The sequence below is a fragment of the Homalodisca vitripennis genome, chromosome 2 (assembly GCF_021130785.1).
Source record: "Homalodisca vitripennis isolate AUS2020 chromosome 2, UT_GWSS_2.1, whole genome shotgun sequence".
In the NCBI taxonomy this organism is placed as follows: domain Eukaryota; kingdom Metazoa; phylum Arthropoda; class Insecta; order Hemiptera; family Cicadellidae; genus Homalodisca; species Homalodisca vitripennis.
This window is the reverse complement of record NC_060208.1, coordinates 209304439-209323710: the sequence shown is the minus strand read 5'-3', so window position 1 is coordinate 209323710 and position 19272 is coordinate 209304439. Positions and strand designations below refer to the sequence as shown.

General features: G+C 36.4%; 1 protein-coding gene across 1 annotated transcript; it reads left to right on the top strand.

The window, feature by feature from the left end:
* The first annotated feature begins 240 nt into the window (after positions 1–240).
* LOC124355370 (serine protease inhibitor 88Ea-like) lies at positions 241–18728 on the top strand. The gene is made up of 6 exons (XM_046806486.1): positions 241–442; positions 12246–12536; positions 13439–13732; positions 14827–14962; positions 16074–16309; positions 18285–18728. The coding sequence occupies exons 2-6, from the start codon at positions 12246–12248 to the stop codon at positions 18555–18557; spliced, it is 1230 nt and encodes a 409-aa protein (XP_046662442.1). The 5' UTR covers positions 241–442; the 3' UTR covers positions 18558–18728.
* The last annotated feature ends 544 nt before the right edge of the window (positions 18729–19272 follow it).

Sequence of the window (19272 nt, the reverse complement as noted above, 5' to 3'; positions counted from 1 at the left end):
TTACACAAACGAGCTTATGAAACGTCAGCCGCCAATTTATTGGAAAGATAACCTAAACAATGTGACGTTAGGCTACTATTAAATAGGTAAGGTCATATGATAAAGCGCCGTGCAAATGAGTTTCCGCCGATATGCAAAAAAAACATTCGTAAATTACGTCATTTCCAAGCAACGTTTCAGAGTGTGGCAGAATGTAAAACCGTCAAGTCGTCAAGAGGAGGAATACACAATCCAAGTTTTTCTGCGGCTAGGAAAAGCTGTCTTGATTAAATAGGCCGCGACCTCAGTGATATCAGATACAGAGGGCAGTCAGTAGCAGTGGTTGCGTTTGACGAACGACGCGACGCGACGCTTGATTGAGCAGGCCGTGGATATTGCTTCGCAGTGGCAGTAGCGGAAGACTTGTTTACGTCTTGCTTTGTCGAATACCATATTTTAAAACGTAAGTACTTCACGAAACTTTGTAGACTTTGTTCATTCAGTACTTTAGATTAGTGTCTAACCGGAAGTGTAATCATTGGGAAGAACAATAAATTACAAACTGATGATTTTTAATTGTTTTATTCTCTTTGTAGCGTATGACCTGGATAAACCAAAACTTTACAGCTGATTTTCCTAATCTGCTGTAAAGATTTGGATTTTTTACTTAGTTGTAAAGTTAGTTGATATGATTTTATTCAACACAGTAGCCTACCACGAGCTAAATAATCAAACAAAATGAATTTTTTAACAGTTTTTCAGATCGTAAATATTTTTTAACCTTACGTTTAATATTATCACGCTAGTTTGCTTACACAAAACGATAATAGTGTAATTCACTTCAGCAACACAGTTTTTGAAACAATTTTAAATTGTGTTTTCAAGAATTTGTATTATTTTATCACAGCTTAGAAATTTGTAACAAGTTACATGAAACAGCATTATACAACAGGAGCGGAAAGTTTAAAAAAGGCTTTTTACTCATAACATTAAAAAATATTGTGTAATTTTGAAATTTAAATTCTGTATTGTGTTTCAAAATATTAATTGATTCCTATCACGTAACTATAATTTTTTTTATTTACGGTACTGAGACAACTTACAAAATTAAATAAATTAAATTTCAACGATTATGGAGAAGGAGCTGTTCATTTTTATTCAACAACTGTGTCACCTCTACGTGCAGGTTCAACGGCGTGGATCCTATCTTTTATTTAATAGGTCAAATATGCACCTAATCGTATTTGGGGAGAGCGACAAATCCAAAAATACGTCTATCAAACTTTAATTAGTTTTGTAAAATTTCCTTAGAGTTTTTATTTCTTGTTTTTACTTCGGCGAACTTAAAAGTAGAGTTCACTTTACTTTCAATCGTACACAAGGAACAGTCGTACTCGTATTGCCTGATAGCTAAGCCACTTGTGGGGCTGAGCTGGAGAAATTTAATTTCAGTCTATCTGTCTGTCCGAAAGAGACTCAAAAACAAAATTTAGACAGGAAATTACCCATGAACCTTCATTTATATATGAGAAACACTCAGTTCGATCATGGTAAGTTACATGTCACTCCATTGGGTTTGGCTGAGCGTTAGCGAATGCATTGGCCGCCCATATCTTTCGAGTTCTCAGAATGTCCGCACCCTACAGAGACACCGAAACATTCCACTGCCTGCCCTACTCAGGGTTCCCGTTTTAGGCCATGAAATAGTAAGTGCAAAGTTCAGGGTTTTTAAAATGCCGGTTACGGCTGCTTGAGAAGGTGATAGTACGATCCTAGTAGTACAGTAAATCTGTCACGAAAAAGGTCTGTATTTGGGGCGACTTACCTAAGAGCTGTTTTTTGCGGAAATGGATAGAAAGGCATCCCAAAAGCTTAACTCCAAAAAACTCGGGATGGTTTGTCAAGACGTTTTTGAGAAAACTCAAAAAGTTTTTGGATTTGATATATCTCGGAAATGGTTGGTTTTTTCGGAAAACTGTTGAGGACAAAAAATGTTGGGGGCAATATTATCTACAACTTTTCTCATTGGGTCGATACGCTGCGATGAAAAAGTACAATTAATAGATGGCGCTAAAGTACCAAAAAAGCGTTTTTTTTTTTTATTTTTGACAGAGAAAAAAATTTTTTAACGCACAACTGTCAATGAGAAAGTTGTTCATCTCAAAAGAACCTATAAAATTGATGCATAAATTTTTATTTTCCGACTTACCGTTTAGAAGTTATAGCGTGACAAACCTGTCACGCCGTAGATTTCCCATTGCTTCCGACGAGGGCGATGTTAGTTCGGGTACATAATAAATCATTACTCTAAACTGAACAAATAATCTTTTTGTAAGTAGTGAATTGTTATTATAAATTAATATTTATTACTATTACTTTCTTCCAAAAATGTTCTTTTGAGATGAACAACTTTCTCATTGACAGTTGTGCGTTAAAAAAATTTTTTCTCTGTCAAAAATAAAAAAAAAACGCTTTTTTTTGGTACTTTAGCGCCATCTATTAATTGTACTTTTCATCGCAGCGTATCGACCCAATGAGAAAAGTTGTAGATAATATTGCCCCCAACATTTTTTGTCCTCAACAGTTTTCCGAAAAAACCAACCATTTCCGAGATATATCAAATCCAAAAACTTTTTGAGTTTTCTCAAAAACGTCTTGACAAACCATCCCGAGTTTTTGGAGTTAAGCTTTTGGGATGCCTTTCTATCCATTTCCGCAAAAAACAGCTCTTAGGTAAGTCGCCCCAAAAAAAAGTTACAGATTGACTGTACTATAGGATGAAATGATAAAATCCGAGTGGAAGAAGTGTGGTTCAGAAGTAAAGTAAGTACTTAGTAAACGTAGACATTTGATGTACAAGTTACAACACAATATACAGTATAAGGAAAAAGGATTATTTCCGGACATTTGAGATCGTTCAATGAAACAAAAAATCAGTAACACTACGTTTCGAGATCTAGTAGGTGGTTGGTAGACGAATGCAGACGTATTTGTGACCTGTATTCTGTAGTTCAGTTTTAATGATTAGTGTTGTGTATAGTCTTTTAAGTGCATGTTTTAGAGTTAGTGAAGTTGACACACAACATGGTGGTTGTGATTCCTGACTTAGGCGTGTCACAACGCTCTGGTATGATTTGTTTATTTTAACCTAGTTTATAATTATGTGTTAGATTAGTTATTTACCTGAAGAAGAGATCAGATTGCAGACCTCGAAACGTAGTGTTACTGATTTTGTTTTGTTTCACTAAACGATGGCAAATGTCCGGAAAATTAATTTTTCCTTCACAATCCTTCCATCGTAAAAAATTAATTTCAAACGAAAATTCAGTATAAGCTAATTTAATGAATGTAAAGAAGTACAAAGAAAATAATTTCATGTCATTGATTTTTATTTGCTAATAGTTTTCAATACTGTTTAATTTTTTTCCCTAGATCAACTATCGTTTTTCGTTTTTATGCAAACATATATTTCGTCTATTCCAGATTATTACGAGCGCCTTCAGCTCCACCATTGCTAGAACAAGCGGGTTAGTTTGTTTGTGCAATTTCTTTATCGTACAATCAAAGGTCAAATGGATTATTTTTATCTTCTTATCTCAACAGAGTTTCCTGGTTTGGTGTGTGGTTACGTTCGATTGTCTGTTAGGAATAGACAATCTGGTTTGAACCGGTGTGACTCTTTCGTTGCTAACAGCTTAATAAACATATAAGAGGATCAAATAAACTAACCATAATTCCAATAGTATCTTCCATCATTCTGCGGATTATCACTTCACAGATTTATTCCATTCAAAATTACTTATACCCATATTGCATAATACATTTTCATGCAATATCACTTATGGACTAACAAAACAAACACAAAGATGTAATAATTAACACTAGAGATGCAGAGTAGCATAACTATCGACGTTAGATCTAAAATTTGGCTGGCTCATTAACCTATCGGCAAGGACGTAGTTAGCGAGGGGGTCCAATGAGTCCTAATTCCCTCCAAATTTTCATCTTTTTCAATAACTTTATTATCAAACAATTATTATTATTATTTAAATAATTAAGTATTACTGACATGTACTGCTGAAAGATCGTTCTCAACAGAGTAACGGACCAATAACTTTTTAAGGGACAAAATGGGGAATGAGCTTGACTGCACTTGTACTTTCTGTCCACTAGAGGAAAATATCTGTCGTCTTGACCCCTCCCAATTTTTTTTCTAACTACATTCTTACCTATCGGCTAGTACCTCTTATTAAGTATCCTAAGCCTAATTGGGGTTTATACTTAATTTTGTCAATTGTACTATAATAACGACCTATGATGTAATTCAATATTGAATTTTCAAATCCACCACTCGAATTCCCTGAGTATGTGCTTTTAAATAAAACCGTGTATATTAATTTAATACTTTGTAGCTCACGTTTATTTATATTGTAAGAATTTGGTAGTTCATTACAGTTGGAATTGTGACTAAAGTATTATTTAGGTGCGGAATTGTGACTAAAGTATTATTTAGGTGCGGAATTGTGACTAAAGTATTATTTAGGTGCGGAATTCAAGTAAGCGTAGCCAGAAATTTCGTTCGGGGGGGGTCCGAAAACCGGGGGATCCGGGGGACGTTTTGTGTGTTATTTGCCAATGAGTTCACTGGTAAAAGGTAAATACCAAACATATGGAGCTTTAGTAACTACGCCTTATAGAAAGTGGAAAGACGTAATAGGCAAATTAAGCTCTCACAGCAACTCTAAGTACCACAAATGTTCTTGTATAGCTACAGAAACTTTAAGAAGATCGATTCTGGCCAAGTAGAAGGCACCAAAGTGATGTTGGATTCACTGGGATAGGAAAGAAAAAGAACAAAACAGAGCTTCACTCAAGCGTATAATTGACACAACTATATTCTGTGGAGAAAAATGAATTACCCCTTCAGGGACGTTGGGCCACTGACGGCCGAAAACCCTTTAGAAAAGGAGGGCGATTTTCGAGCGTTGCTCGGGGTACAGATCAAAAACTAACGGTCAGAGAAAAATGCACTGGAAAAACTCTACTAATTAGAAGTTCGGCTACTTTGGATTTCACTGATTGAGGTATTTGGAATGAGTTATAATGACGATTTTTTGTACCATTACACTGTAGACGAGTATATAATTATCGGAAAAAATAAAAAAATTCACTTTCTGTCGGAAATAAAAATACACCTGAAAAAACTCTAATGATAAGAACTTCAACTACTTCGGACTTCGGTCATTGAGGTAAACGTGGTATTTTTTTGATTGAGTTAGGACGACGACTTTTTGTTATCATTAAACTGTACTCGAGTGCCTATATAATTATCGAGAAATAAATCACTTCCGGTCGTTAAATACCGAAGAAAAGCTCTCTACTGATTCAAGTTTTGACGATTTTTGATTATTCACTGGTTCAGTGGTTGAGGTAAAAGTAGTAGGCTACTTATAATTATGTTTATGACATTGATTTTAGGTATTTAATTCAACGCCGACTAATAAATATATAATTATCGAGAAAAAAAAAACAAAAATAATCACTTCCGTTCGGAATATACTAAGGAAAATGAAATAATACCTAAGTCAGTCAAATCCAAAGTAGTCGGAACTTCTTATCAGTAGAGTTTTTCCGGTTTATTAATCGACCGGAAGTGATTTTTTTTCGATTTTCCTTCTATAATTATATAGGTATTAGTCGGCGTTCAATTATATACCTAAAATCAATGTTCTAACATAATTCTAAGTACCACTTTTATCTCGACGACTCAATCAGTGAAATCCAAAATCGTTCAAAATCTGAATCAGTAGAGGCTTTTCTCGGTATTTTCCGACCGAAAGTAATTTAATTTTTTTTCTCGATAATTATATATGTATTAGGTCGGCGTTGAATTAAGACCTAAAAATCACCGTTCTAAAATAATTTATAAGTAGGCTACTCATTTTTACCTTAACCAGTGAAATCCAAAATCGTCAAAACTTGAATCTGTAGACAGCTTTTTTCGGTATTTACCGACCGGAAGTGATTTTTTTCTCGATTATATAGGTACAGTGTACAGTTTAATGATAACAAAAGTCGTCGTCCTAACTCAATCGAAAACACCACGTTTACCTCAATCACTGAAGTCCAAATTAGTTGAAGTTCTAAATCAGTAGAGTTTTTAAAGTGTATTTCCGTGATTTTTTATATTTTTTTTCGATAATAATTTACACGTTTACAGTTTAATGACACCTAAAATTCAACGTCGTAATTAAGCAGTCATTTTACGTCCCCAAAAACGAATTTAAACGAAGTGGTCGCTAATTTAAACTGTTCGCCGTGTTACGGTTCAGGTTACTTTGCGACGTCACGTGGACCGCGCCCTATAGAAATATCGTTGATTACACTACACTATCCGAAAGGCCGAGCCCAAAAGTACTTTATGATTTAACGAAAGGACAATTATGTTGTTAACAATGGTCACTTCAATCAATTAAATTCAATCAATTTAATGTTTGTAGACATGAGTAACGATAACTCTCCTTTTTTCTCCTCCTCCATGCTTTATTTTTTAATATATCTTAAAATTTCGGGGGGGTCCAGACCCCCTGCCCCCTCCTTCGCTACGCCACTGGCGGAATTGTGACTAAAACCTCCGAGCGAGATATCACACGCGAGCACTGGCTGGTGCGAGAACAAATTCTAGAAAAGCCACCAACGTCAAGTATTCTCTGAGAAGAAAACCACAAGAGAAAAATAAACTGTGGTTTTCTATAGTAATGACGTTGTAGTACTCAAAACCTGAGAAAATCCATTTCATGCGTTGTGCAAGGACGTAGCACAACGAGGGGGTTCAAGGGGTCCGGACCCCCCAAATTCTCAATTTTTTAAATTGCTTTTTTAGTAAACAATTATTATTATTTAAATAATTCAGTATTACTGATTTGTTCTGCTGAAAGATCGTTCTCAACAAAGAAACAAAAACAAAATGGGGCCTTACTCTGTGTCCACTGCGGGAAAATATCAGTTGTCTGGACCCCCCATTTTTTTTCTGGCTATGTTCTTGGTGTTGTGCTAGTAGCATAGTAGTAAATTCAGCTGTGAATTATACTTAGGCTACATCTTAGATAGGACAAGACAATTGTTCATAGAAGACAATCATAAATGCGCTAAAAATCTCATACAAGGCTAACGATTCTATCTGTTAAAACAATCAATTTAAATGTAATTAGTTACTACTAACAATTTACAACGGTTTTCATTCTAGATTTATTACTAACGATAAAGCGCCTGCGGACGACTAAGATCAGCTTGTGCTGCTACCTGTGAGAGATTATATAAACTAACAGATGGGCTAAGGGATCTGCGCGCGCCGACTTATGGATGGGTTCTTTCCAAAAACATTCGGCTTTCCCTTAGAGCCCTTCATTCGGTATTCTCGTGACCCAGATAACAAGAACTGGAATATTTACTGATATATTCAGTCGCCTCGTGGTTATATTGAAATAAAAAGTGTTCGGATAGTTCAGTGCTTTTAACTCAATCACAGAATGACAGTGTCAATGTTTTGTGAATGGCTAGTAGAGCCTCGATCCATCTGTACAGTTGGAGGAATTTAGCTGTGCTCGTACAGCCCAAAAACTATCCTTTCAGCAAATAAACGCTATCTGTGCGGCGGGTTGCGTTTACTTGATAGCCGCTGAGATGAAGGCGCAACAATCTCTTTAACGAATTTAAACTCACGATTTCGTTTTGCAGATTAATTTTGACAAATACGTTATTTTCAAAAACACGTTAAACAACACTATGAAAACTGAAAAAAGTATAAGTCCTATTATTGCTATTATTTGGTATTCTCTTATTATTTAATTCCACCACAATCAGCACTGTCACGAAACAGACTGACTTAAGCGAGTGTGATGTGTTATTTAGGCCAATACGATTCCTGAAAGGGGAGTTTTACCCATGAGTCACAGGAAATGTTTTCGGGACGCAGCGCATAATGCTACCCCGCCACCCCGCCCGACTATCATCACACACACTCAAGGTCACGCGCGCAGCTGAAGTCCTCGAACTGTACTTTGGGTGTCGATGACTTGCTCTTCTGCCTGCCTGAGGAAATTCTAAAGCGTGTTCCGGTTCAAGATCTGTCGATTGAAAATATCCACAGCGAGACCGAACATTTTATTGGGTCAAACATGTTTCAAACCGTATATTCTTGACAAGGGCAAGCAATCGTTAAAAATAATGTAAGACATTAATACTAACTCCATTGATAAATGGGTATTGGATAAATGAATACAGCCTATAGCAGAGGTTGTCTACATGGGGGGTCGTGACCCCCTGCAGGGTCGCGAAAGGCCACGTAGGGTGTCACTAAAAAAAAAGAAAAATCAAATTAAATCACATTTATTTCCACAAATTACTGAAAAACAGAAGTCAATATTATGTTGATAAAAAAACAAATGTAGGATTTGGATATCTAATGGTAATAAAATATACAATAATATTCAAATAATACAATTCAAAATAGTTAACATTAAATAATTTAACGCTAAATAATATTGAAAAGCCTTATAACACAAAGAAATAAATCCATTATATCGAAATAAAGAGCATTTATGATTCAGTTGATTTTCCACCTAATATGTGTATAATTAAAAATAACATGGGAAAAGAGCCTACATGGGCCAAATGGCCTGTGCTCGAGTTGAAATTTTTAGGACTAGAATTTTATCTTGAGCAGTGTGTAGGTTAATTTCATAACATTTTAATTGAAAGAAGTTATCTGGAATAGAAGTTATGACTTAAGAATTTTGATAATTAGCAATATTGGAGAACAATTAAACGAAACAAATACAAATATTGAGTGAGGAAACATTAGTAAAAATATGATAATTACTTAGTGAAACGGATGTTTCTATCTTTAGTTTGGAGAGGAGAGGAGAGGGGACAATCCCGTCAGTCAGTTGTCAGTCAGTCTATGTCCGTCTGTAGTCAACAGAGATAAGTGACTCGGCCTGCTCACTGATGATGAGAATCAAAAACTTCTTGACATTTGTCTTTAAAAACAGCAAAATTACTTTTTTCAGAATTACTTTTTTTCCATATCGATCGTATGATAATGATATAATGATTTCGTAGGATAATATGTATCTAAATGGTTGTTTTACACCAGAGCTTGCCCATGCAAAAAAAACAACAACAAAAAACAGTGAACCCATTTATTATTAGGCATGATGATTTTCAAACTTGCAATCAGTTTACTGTTTTTAACATTGAGAGCAGCATCACCATCACTGAATATTGAAACTCATTTACCCTAATCGATTTTAAAGGGCTCAGTAGTTTTTACGAATAGATCATCCATGCATTCTCACATTGTGTGACAAGAGATTGGCTTTCAAAAAAGAATGTTTTCATCGATTGTTTCACTCATTTTATATCGGATGAAATACAACATTTGAGAACAAACGACAACGTTGCTCGATTCGTCAATTTGAAGAAAACTTAACTATGATTTAGTTTGTTTCTTAATTGATCCTTGACGTTTTCAGCCATATCGGAAATTCTTAGTCCTACCGAGTCATTTGGCAGTGGAATGTTTTTAACGTTAAAGCTTCTTGGGAACTTATCACTATCGGTGTATAATAGAACATTAGCCTATACATCGATGGTGATAAGTCGTTCTATTATACATCGATGCTTATCACTCGTGAAACCATATCAATACCAATAGGAGGTAGGCCTATCACTTCTGCTGCTATTGTATGGGGTTTGGGGCTTTAGGCAATTTTGACTCATATGAAGAATGAAGAGCATTACTCATTTTCCAATTTGAATCCTCAGAGCCTGACATTTTTGTTCAAAACAGCTTACCGGTTGTCCTTCCATCGGATCCATGATGTTTGGTTACCAGATGACGTAACATTTTCGATAATTTCTTTGATTCATCGGACAGTATTTCACCATACACTGTGGTTCATTTCCAAGAGGCGTGACCCAAACTGTAAATAAAACTCGTGTTATTTCTTGCACTTATTGTAAGAAATTTAATCAATAAAATGTTGAACTAACTCAAAACAGCAAAATAAACACGTGAAGATTAAGAAACTTTTAGGTTAGATCGGGCAGACCGAAGATCAAGTCAGCGGCACACTGAATTAGTTTCTAAAATCTCCCACAGGTAGCAGCACAAGCTGGTCGCGCTCGTCCGTATGTTTTATAACGTGGTCGAAAGGTACTATATCTTGATGTCGTTTTCACGTTATGTATTATAGGCTTTACTGCAATGCTTTTATTAGTGGAAGAATGAATTTAGATTTTATTTGATATTTAATGAGGGAATAATATAACATAAAACCACAGTGTTTTACAGAATTCTAGTCCTATTTATTTAGTGGTGTTGAACGATTCACACCCCCATTATAATAACGGTCGGGGGTCGTCTAAATTTTAGACACAAAAAGGTGTCGTTAAAGTATTTCTACAAGCAGTACATCTCCATAAGATTTTTCGTTTTAAAAATTAATTAAATACTAGAACTTCGACTTTTACTTTTGTACTTCCTGTTAACCCGCAAATGTTCCAAAATTTGGCCACAGGTTGTATAAACTGGATTTTTACTAGATTATTCGATTTATAGAATATGCTAAAGTAAGTAAACAAGATTACAAGTAAACAAGTAAAGAAATAATAATGTCATGCGATGATAATTTTATTTAATATAAACAATAATTAACTCCTAGTCAGTGGTGTGTGCAGAGCTGGAATAAAGTATGTTCGAGATTGTCAACATGTACATTAAAGTGATACAAACAATCAGTAACACTACGTTTCGAGATCTATAATCTGATCTCTTCTTCAGGTAAATAACTAACCTAACACATAATTACAAACTAGGTTAGAATAAACAAATCATAGCCTACAAGAGCGTTGTGACACGCAAAAGTCACGAATCACCACCATGTTATGTGTCAACTTCACTAACTCTGAATCAAGCACTTAATTAAATACAAACCACAACACTAATTATTCAAACTCAACTACAGAATACAGGTCACAATAGTTCTGTATTCGCTGATCAACCATCTACGACGGTTGATTAGATTGCAAATCCCGAAACGTAGTGTTACTGATATTTTGTTTCACTAAACGATGGAAAATGTCTGGAAAAATCCTGTTTCTTTCACAATCCTTCTATTGTCAAAAACAAACATCAAACCAAGGTATTCGCCATTTTATGCGACATTTATATACGTCATTTCTTATTTGCAAATTAAATGTTAAAGGGTTTGGTAGTTAAAAATCAACTATTTTAGTCTAACTCTGCATTGTTTTTATTTTACCATTTTCTTACTCTTGGAGCAATTGAAAAAGTTTTTAAATATCGTAGTACTAAAGGTTAATAAAACAATACTTTTCCAAATGATTTATTTTTTGGACGCGGCATTTCGAAACCAAAGTTTTCATCATCAGCCGTCTCAACAAATAAATATTTACATTATTTTTATTACAATTCATATTAAAACAAAACACCATACGGTGTAATATGCAAATACAAACATTTTGGAAATAAGTTATTTCTGCCAGTATGAAAAAATAAATAAGCCTACACTTTTAATGTTTGAATAAATTGAGAAAAAAGACGACTGGAATTAACAATAGGCCCTTCTTCATTGTTTATGAGTTTTTCTTTATTTCTGCTATGTAGTGCAATGTGTAGTGTTGTTTCCCAAGCATTTAAGTTCCACAATAATTTTAGATTTTTAATGTATGTTCTGTGTCCTGACTCGATGCAGTGCTTGGCTGCAGCAGATTTGTCAACTCTTCCAACTTCTGTGTGTGATAAATGCTCTTTAAGTTGTGTTTGTATTGTTCTTATTATTCAACATAAATATTGTCACAGTCATTGCATCTAATTTCATAAATACCTGATTTATCATAATTTGAAATTTTGTTTTTATGGTTTCTTAAAATTTGTTTTCAAAAATTAAACTGTTGACATATCTAATTTTTCATACTGATTGAAATATTTCCAAAATTTTGTATTTGAATATTAACACCGTATGATATTTTAATATCAGTTGTAATAAAAATATTACAGTAAATATTGTGATAAATATTTATTTGTGGAGTCGCCTAATGATGGGTTTGACGCCTTTGGTTTCAAAAGGCCTCAGCCAAAAAATAATTATTTGGAAAAGTATTGTTTTATTAACATTTAGTACTATTTTCTTACTGTGTATTCTTTCTCTATGATTATTTTAAAAAAATCTTCTGCCCAGATGTTTGTAGCTGTGCTGCTTCTGGCGGCGTATTTGCCTCTGAGCAGGCCACAGTGCCTGACAGCCAATGATGACGTGAGGCGGATTAGTGCAGACGCCCACCAAGCTCTACTGCAGGCCGAGCAGCATTTCTCTGCAGACCTCCTGCAGACAATTGGCAATCTCCATCCTGAAAAGAACGTTTTCTTCTCTCCGACCAGCATATTCAAGACCATGCTTCTCGCCTACTTCGTGTCCGCGAACCACACCGAAGCCGCCATCAAGAAATCCCTGCATCTGCCAGAAGACAAAGTGAGTTATGTGATCTAGAGGGTTGATTTATCGAAGGTCAAGGAGCAAAGGATTTTCACGTGTTATTTCTTAAAATACCTCCAAAATCCATACACTTTAAATAGAAAAAACATAAATGGCATAGATCAGCCGCTTTGAAAGCGACCTGCGCGAAGATTTCTTGCGCATAGGGGTAGGGAGTAGCAGGAGCTTTACCACGCCTACCGCTACCCCCTCTTTCACTACTCGATCTATTTCCTTTACAAGACACAAGTGGGAACCGAGTAGTGCTTTGCTTTCCTGCGTAGGTGTTTTGGAGCATCACGCTAAGTTTTGTTATTCTAGTTGTTGTGGAATAAGAAATATTAAAATCAAATATTATTATTTATGTTAAGAATAGTCCATTGCATCTATCTAATGTGTTAGTAAATTAAGAAGTATTTTAACAAACTTTTATTGTTAACAACTCCCCCCCTCTCTCTCCCTCTCACAATCTCTCCTTCCCTCCGCCCTCCCGTCTCTCAGTCTCTCTCTTCCCCTCTCTCTCTCACTCTTTCCCCGTACCGTTCACTTAACAGGTCGCTTTCAAAGCGGCTTATTTATAGATAGTTAAATTAATACATATTTACTCGATTGCTTTTAAGATGTCAAATTTATTTATAAACTTTACTTTTTTCGTTGTAAACGCCTATACCACCCTTAAACTAAGTTTTTCTAGCAATCCTAGTATAGCTCGACTTTCATTGTTTCTAAAAGTATGTCAATCATTAAAAAACATTAGTCTGTTATTGATCCCTTAAAGAGAGAATTATAAATTATTTAAGTATTCTTAAACTAATTAGGATCAAAACTGAAAGTGCCTTAAGTAACAAATTGATCGAGGATGGCGTATCAACGATAACGAAAATGTTTTAAAATTGTAGGATAAAATGGACATGATGGGAGCGTACAGCCTGGAAAGCTACTACCAGAAACTGCGCAGTATACAGACAGACTACGAACTCAGTAGTGCCAACCGTATATACGTGTCCAGGTACTTGCCAGTCAGCCATTGCATGAAGGTGCTCTTCTCCGACGAGATAGTCCCAGCCAATTTCCAAGATAATCTAAACCATGTACTGAAGAAGATCAACCGCTGGGTCGCCACTCAGACCAGGGATGTCATCAAGGGCTTCCTCTCTGATGATTCTGTAACTTCAGACACGGAGTTAATCCTGGTATGTCTTTTCTCAATATATAAATTTAATATAATCCACACTAACTTTATGGAACAAGATGCAACAGACGATACCATAATGATAAACCCTTACTAGTTTCTATTGATGATTCTTAAAGCAATTTACATAGCGGCTCTATAAGGTAACTTAAAAATAAAACTGGTTCAAAGGCATAACCTTGAGGCAACCCATGTCACTTATATGTTTTTCACTTTTGCAACACTCTTATTACATTATAAGCATAGACTCAGCTGTATATAGGACACTACCGATACCGATGCTAAAAATGTAAATATATTCATATAACAACATATTCATATCCATTGTTTAAAGTTTGTTGTTGTCGATGGGGGGTTTGAAGGGATAACAGGATTTTAGAAATTTGCCATCATTATATGATACCTTTTGTAACATATAACGATGAAAAATGTCTGATGAAATCCTGATAACAATATATATTATTGTTACTCCCCCAAATTATTTACGTATACAACGAAGCCAACTCGTCAGTCAATATTGACAGTGTTATGTCAACGCTAAAATTTAACTCATAAGTTCAGATCCTTTATGCAACAAGATAAATTTAAATTGATTGACTGAAACATTCAGTGGAAATAATCTGCAAATGACAAACGGAAATGGCTAAATATGTTTGATAGGAACACGTTACAATATATTAACTATTTTTATTATTATTCACTATGTTTACTCTTTAACTGTAGTAAGGTACACAATACTTTTGTGAAAATTCCCTTTATATCTTTACACTAAACCTCAAACATATCTCCAACATCTATACTTGCTTAAACCGGAAGACGTTATCGCATTCTTTTATTGGTCTTTTAGTATTCGACATCAGAAGATAGAGCAGTTCTCGACATTTTTCATTTCTGGTTCAGTAACTATACATTAGCAGATATACAAACTCCTGATGTACTGTCAATATTACCCGTTGTCAATGATGAACCAAAACAGGGGGATCTGGAGATAGGAATATTAGAATCAGTTCGCGTATTACTGTTAGTCGTGGAAATTAAAAAGGAGTAGAGTATAATGACTTGCACAGTTTTTACTATAAAGGCTCTTTTGTCCAGGTAAATGCTGCATACTTTAAGGGGTCGTGGAAGTTTATGTTCTACGAGGAAGATACCACAGAAGGAACATTCCATCTCAGTAACGGAAATTCTGTGCCTATTCCTATGATGTACCAGGAGAATGAATTCCGAGCTGGTAAGTCCAGAGAGGAAATAGTTTACATCCAGAACTGTTTTGTAGAACAAGATATCAGTACGCCACAGCACGTGTCGCGTACACACTTCGCTTATAAGTAGACAAACCGCTTACAAAAAGACACTGGGCGATTTTAGTTCACGCAGGGTGGGGTAAATACCCCTCCGCCGCTGTGATGCCGCCCGATCTCAGTATCCCCACCACTGCTCGGCACTCGCCCGCTCACTCTATCCCCTGACCTGGCCACGGCCACTGGCTAACCTTACACCAAAACGCAAGCTCCCTGGATACATCTATGGCTACTTTAGTCTGTTCAATAGTTCACGCTTGTATAGGCCTGCACACAAAAACACAATATACTTATAGAATAGGTAAGAAACTGATGTGTATACAAAATTATGCGAGCGAGACACGATCCACACAGCTGATAAAATCGAGACGAGGAGATGCGTGTCCTATTCCCCACCACTGGTGGGAGGGGGGTCCCTCCTGCGCGTGGCTGCTCAAATATTTGCTTCTGCGTAGGTTTCTTTGCGAGCGGTTGATCTATTCTATAGCATGCACACTGTCACATCTATAGCCCATCTCATTACTGACATGTCCTGCGGACAAATAAAGAGGCAGACAATCATAAGAAATGTTTAGATCCCCTCCGGCAGGCAAAATAGAAACTGTGTCAGCCTACTGAGTGTAGCCTTCGATGACGCTCTGACAAATTACATGGTTCGACATGCACCATCATAGAACCCATTCTTGCCTATCTAGAATTAAATTTTAATTAAAAGTTTGCATATTAAATCCTTCTCGGGATATCTTGCCACATGATACAAACACACATTTATTCACTAAGTTAGGTTTCATAGTAGTGTTCAAATAATAAGCTCACACACCAAGTCATCATGAAATGTTATATGTGTTGGAAAGAATGGAAATAAAAATGGAAAAGGCTATTATAATAATTATTATTGCTTTACTTTTTACCTGTTACACCACATAATACCTTAGATTTTCAAATAAAAAGTGACATTGTACAATCTGTGAAACTTAAATTGCATAGTAATTAATGTAATGTTGTTAAAATATGTCTCATTCTTGATTTGTATGTGAGCAGGGTTGGACATGGATCTTAGAGTGGAAGTGCTGGAAATGCCGTACGCCGGGGATGACATCAGCATGATCGTCCTGCTTCCACTGAAACCTTCCCCGTCGGCTATACCAGAGCTAATAAAGCTACTTAACAGCCAGACTTTGCAGAGGACTTTTAACAAAACGGCTTCCCTAACCCCTCATAGGATTACTGTCAACTTTCCGAAGTTCTCCATAGAAGAGGAGATCGAGCTCACACCGGTTAGTCATATTATATACCTGTACAGTTGTATCAAGTACCTATTAATGGTTGTATTGTGTTGTATTACTTTTGAATAACGTATATATATTATAAGCAGTCGTTACTCATTTATAAAATCTTTAAATCTCATATACCATTTAAAGAATAGAAGACCCTTTGTGCACAACTAACAGAATACAGTGGTAGGCCTAGTTGTAATTTTGAATCTTAAGCAACCAATAGAAATGTCCAAGATATCAAACTATGGAAACAGTACTATTATTGTATATCAATGTTAAGGAGCAGGGACATTTTTGAACTATCCAATTCCTGTTCAAATTAGAAATTTTCGACTTCATATTTTAAAAAAAACCTATAAAACGCCATTTAAAGAATTTATCTGACACACAATCGGCTTTCTTTCCGGCCATACTCCCAATGCTATACCGCCTTCTGTCTAACAATGTAAGTTTACCTGCGTAGACAGTATATTCCCAATTCTACCTTGGGGTTAATGCTCTACGGTTTTCAGCAAATTACTCATCTCGCATTTGCTGAAAGAATAAGAGATTGCCTGGATTACCTCTCTGACTCCAGGTGACTTTCGTGATCTAATTGCTAGTAAGTATATTTCCAGTATCGTATAGAAGCTGTCGACAGATGTTCGCAGGCGAAGGAAGTATATTCACAATACCACAGTGACTCTAGCCAACACTTGTGACGCAGTCCTGTGAACCAGCTACTCGGAGGCCAGGAATTTGGGGCATTTCGGATGAAGAGGTTTGTTTCATCACATTGTCTGTAGGTTTGATAAACATCTAGCCTACATAAGAGAAAAATAGTCAACATAACCTATGACAGCATATTTAGAAAAATATTCCTGCTCTTCTTCTTTGCATAACTTATTGGTACATACTCAGCAGGGATCGCTTGTTTGGGAACCCTTTCAGTTGAACCTACCACTGGGAACATCAAAAACCGATCTATCACTTTGAATGTGGGCAATCTTATGGATGTCCAGGAGCGGCACATCACTACCCGCTAATGTCGAGATTCTGGGGTGAAAGGGTAATAATAATAGATGCCATGATAGGAATTATGGGCTTCAAATGATTATAGGTGTATGTAGAATAGTGAGTAAGAGTTTTTGTCCAGACTTATTTTGTAGGCTCCAAACCGTTGTCAGTAATGCTGAGTGAAATGTAGGAGGACACAGCAGCAACAAGAGATGGTTTCACATGTGCCATTCTGTAATCTACGAGGGCTAGTTCCAAGAAATACTTGGCAATTGAGTGTTGCAGTGGAATCGCACATGCAGCCTTGCTGTAACGGCATAAAAATTGCAAGGATATCGGCCGGCCAAATCCAAAGTCCAGTTTGTGACAAATATACTTTTCCACGGCATGGATTTCTTCCTTTGAAAAGCTGGAGTCTGTGATGTAAACAAAATCAGATATGTCAGGTGAATACGTCTCTTCGTACTTGCAGGCAACAAGCATAGCAGAAACTCCAACCAATTGCAGCTTTTCGCTTGTAACCATGGTAACTTTCTGAAAAACATGTCCAGGATTGCAACCCATGTATGCAATGTTTCAAGGAACATGTAATACGATAGATCTAGTCTACTGCGGGAATTGAATGTTTGAGTTACCTAACCATCAGAGGTTCTTGCTAGCCTCAACCAGGGTGTGCCACCCCCTGCTTGCTCTGACTGGAGAGGCTGGTTCAGAGCTGGCCTCCCCTTCTTCCGGGGGGGGGGACATGACTTTGAGATTAGTGCCGTAATCCTTCCTCATGGATCTCGATAGGAGACGGCCCCTGCTCCATAACCTTATCCATCCTGAATATCGTGTCACTCCGGAAGCAGCGCTAAGGTTTTTATAGGACTAAGTGCAATTCATAAGCTTCTTGTCCTAAGAGAACAAAATAACTTATTGCTAAAAGGAAAGAGTAAACATTCTTTCGTCAAATGTTAATTGGTTCACCAATTTCCAGATATTAGAGTCGATGAATGTGGGAGACATGTTCCAGTCGACTGCTGACCTCAGCACGCTGACTGAGATCCCTAGAGGACTCAGTTTCAGCGGTGCCATCCACAAAGCGAAGATCCAGGTGGACGAGCGAGGAACTGAAGCCGCGGCTGCGACTGCTGTGATCTCAGCTCGTGTCGGCGTCGATTCCTTCACCGCCGACAGCCCTTTCGTTTACTTCCTCTACGACAAGCTCTCTAATACCGTCTTGTTCTGCGGAGTATTCAATTCACCTTGATACATTTCTGTAAATTGTGTAAAATAAGTTGAAATCTTATTGCTTGTATAGTTCTAAAATTAAAGTATTTCACGAGATTCGTGTCTGTAAACAAATGTAGAACAGAGCTATTGTAGCCTATCATTAAATAGTTAGTATTTATTGTGCTCAAACAACATTGCTTTAAATATACTTCCAGCTTATTTATTTTGCTAACCCTTGCCTTAAAAGGAAGTTTTACATAAAAGTGGAAGGCGAAGTCAGACCTCATACATGATCACTCAAATTACGTTCAAATACGTACAGTCTGAGTAAGAGGCATTGTCCTTCTCGAAATTCTTTCCCCAAGAGATCCTCAGAGATTATACTGACTATCACTAGGTTGGCCAATGCCTATAATAATAGATGCCATGATAGGAATTATGGGCTTCAAATGGTTATATGTGTATGTAGAATAGTGAGTAAGAGTTTTTGTCCAGACTTATTTTGTAGGCTCCAAACCGTTTTTAGTAATGCTGAGTGAAATGTAGAAGGACACTGCAGCAACAAGAGATAGTTTCACATGTGCCATTCTGTAATCTACGAGGGCTAGTTCCAAGAAATACTTGGCTCATCAGGTACACATATCTTCTGCTCACGTGACTTTCCTCGATCCCAAAGTACTCATAATCGGACGTCTAAAGTATCTGCATAAAACCTCAAGTATCCGATTACATAAAAGTTCATAAATTAAATG

Bases quoted from the DNA above. Each gene is read 5' to 3' on its own strand.
- LOC124355370 (XM_046806486.1), top strand. From the start codon at position 12,246: ATGTTTGTAGCTGTGCTGCTTCTGGCGGCGTATTTGCCTCTGAGCAGG. The intron at 14,963-16,073 runs GTAAGTCCAGAG...GTATGTGAGCAG, and splicing joins GGAGAATGAATTCCGAGCTG to GGTTGGACATGGATCTTAGA. The intron at 16,310-18,284 runs GTTAGTCATATT...ACCAATTTCCAG, and splicing joins AGGAGATCGAGCTCACACCG to ATATTAGAGTCGATGAATGT.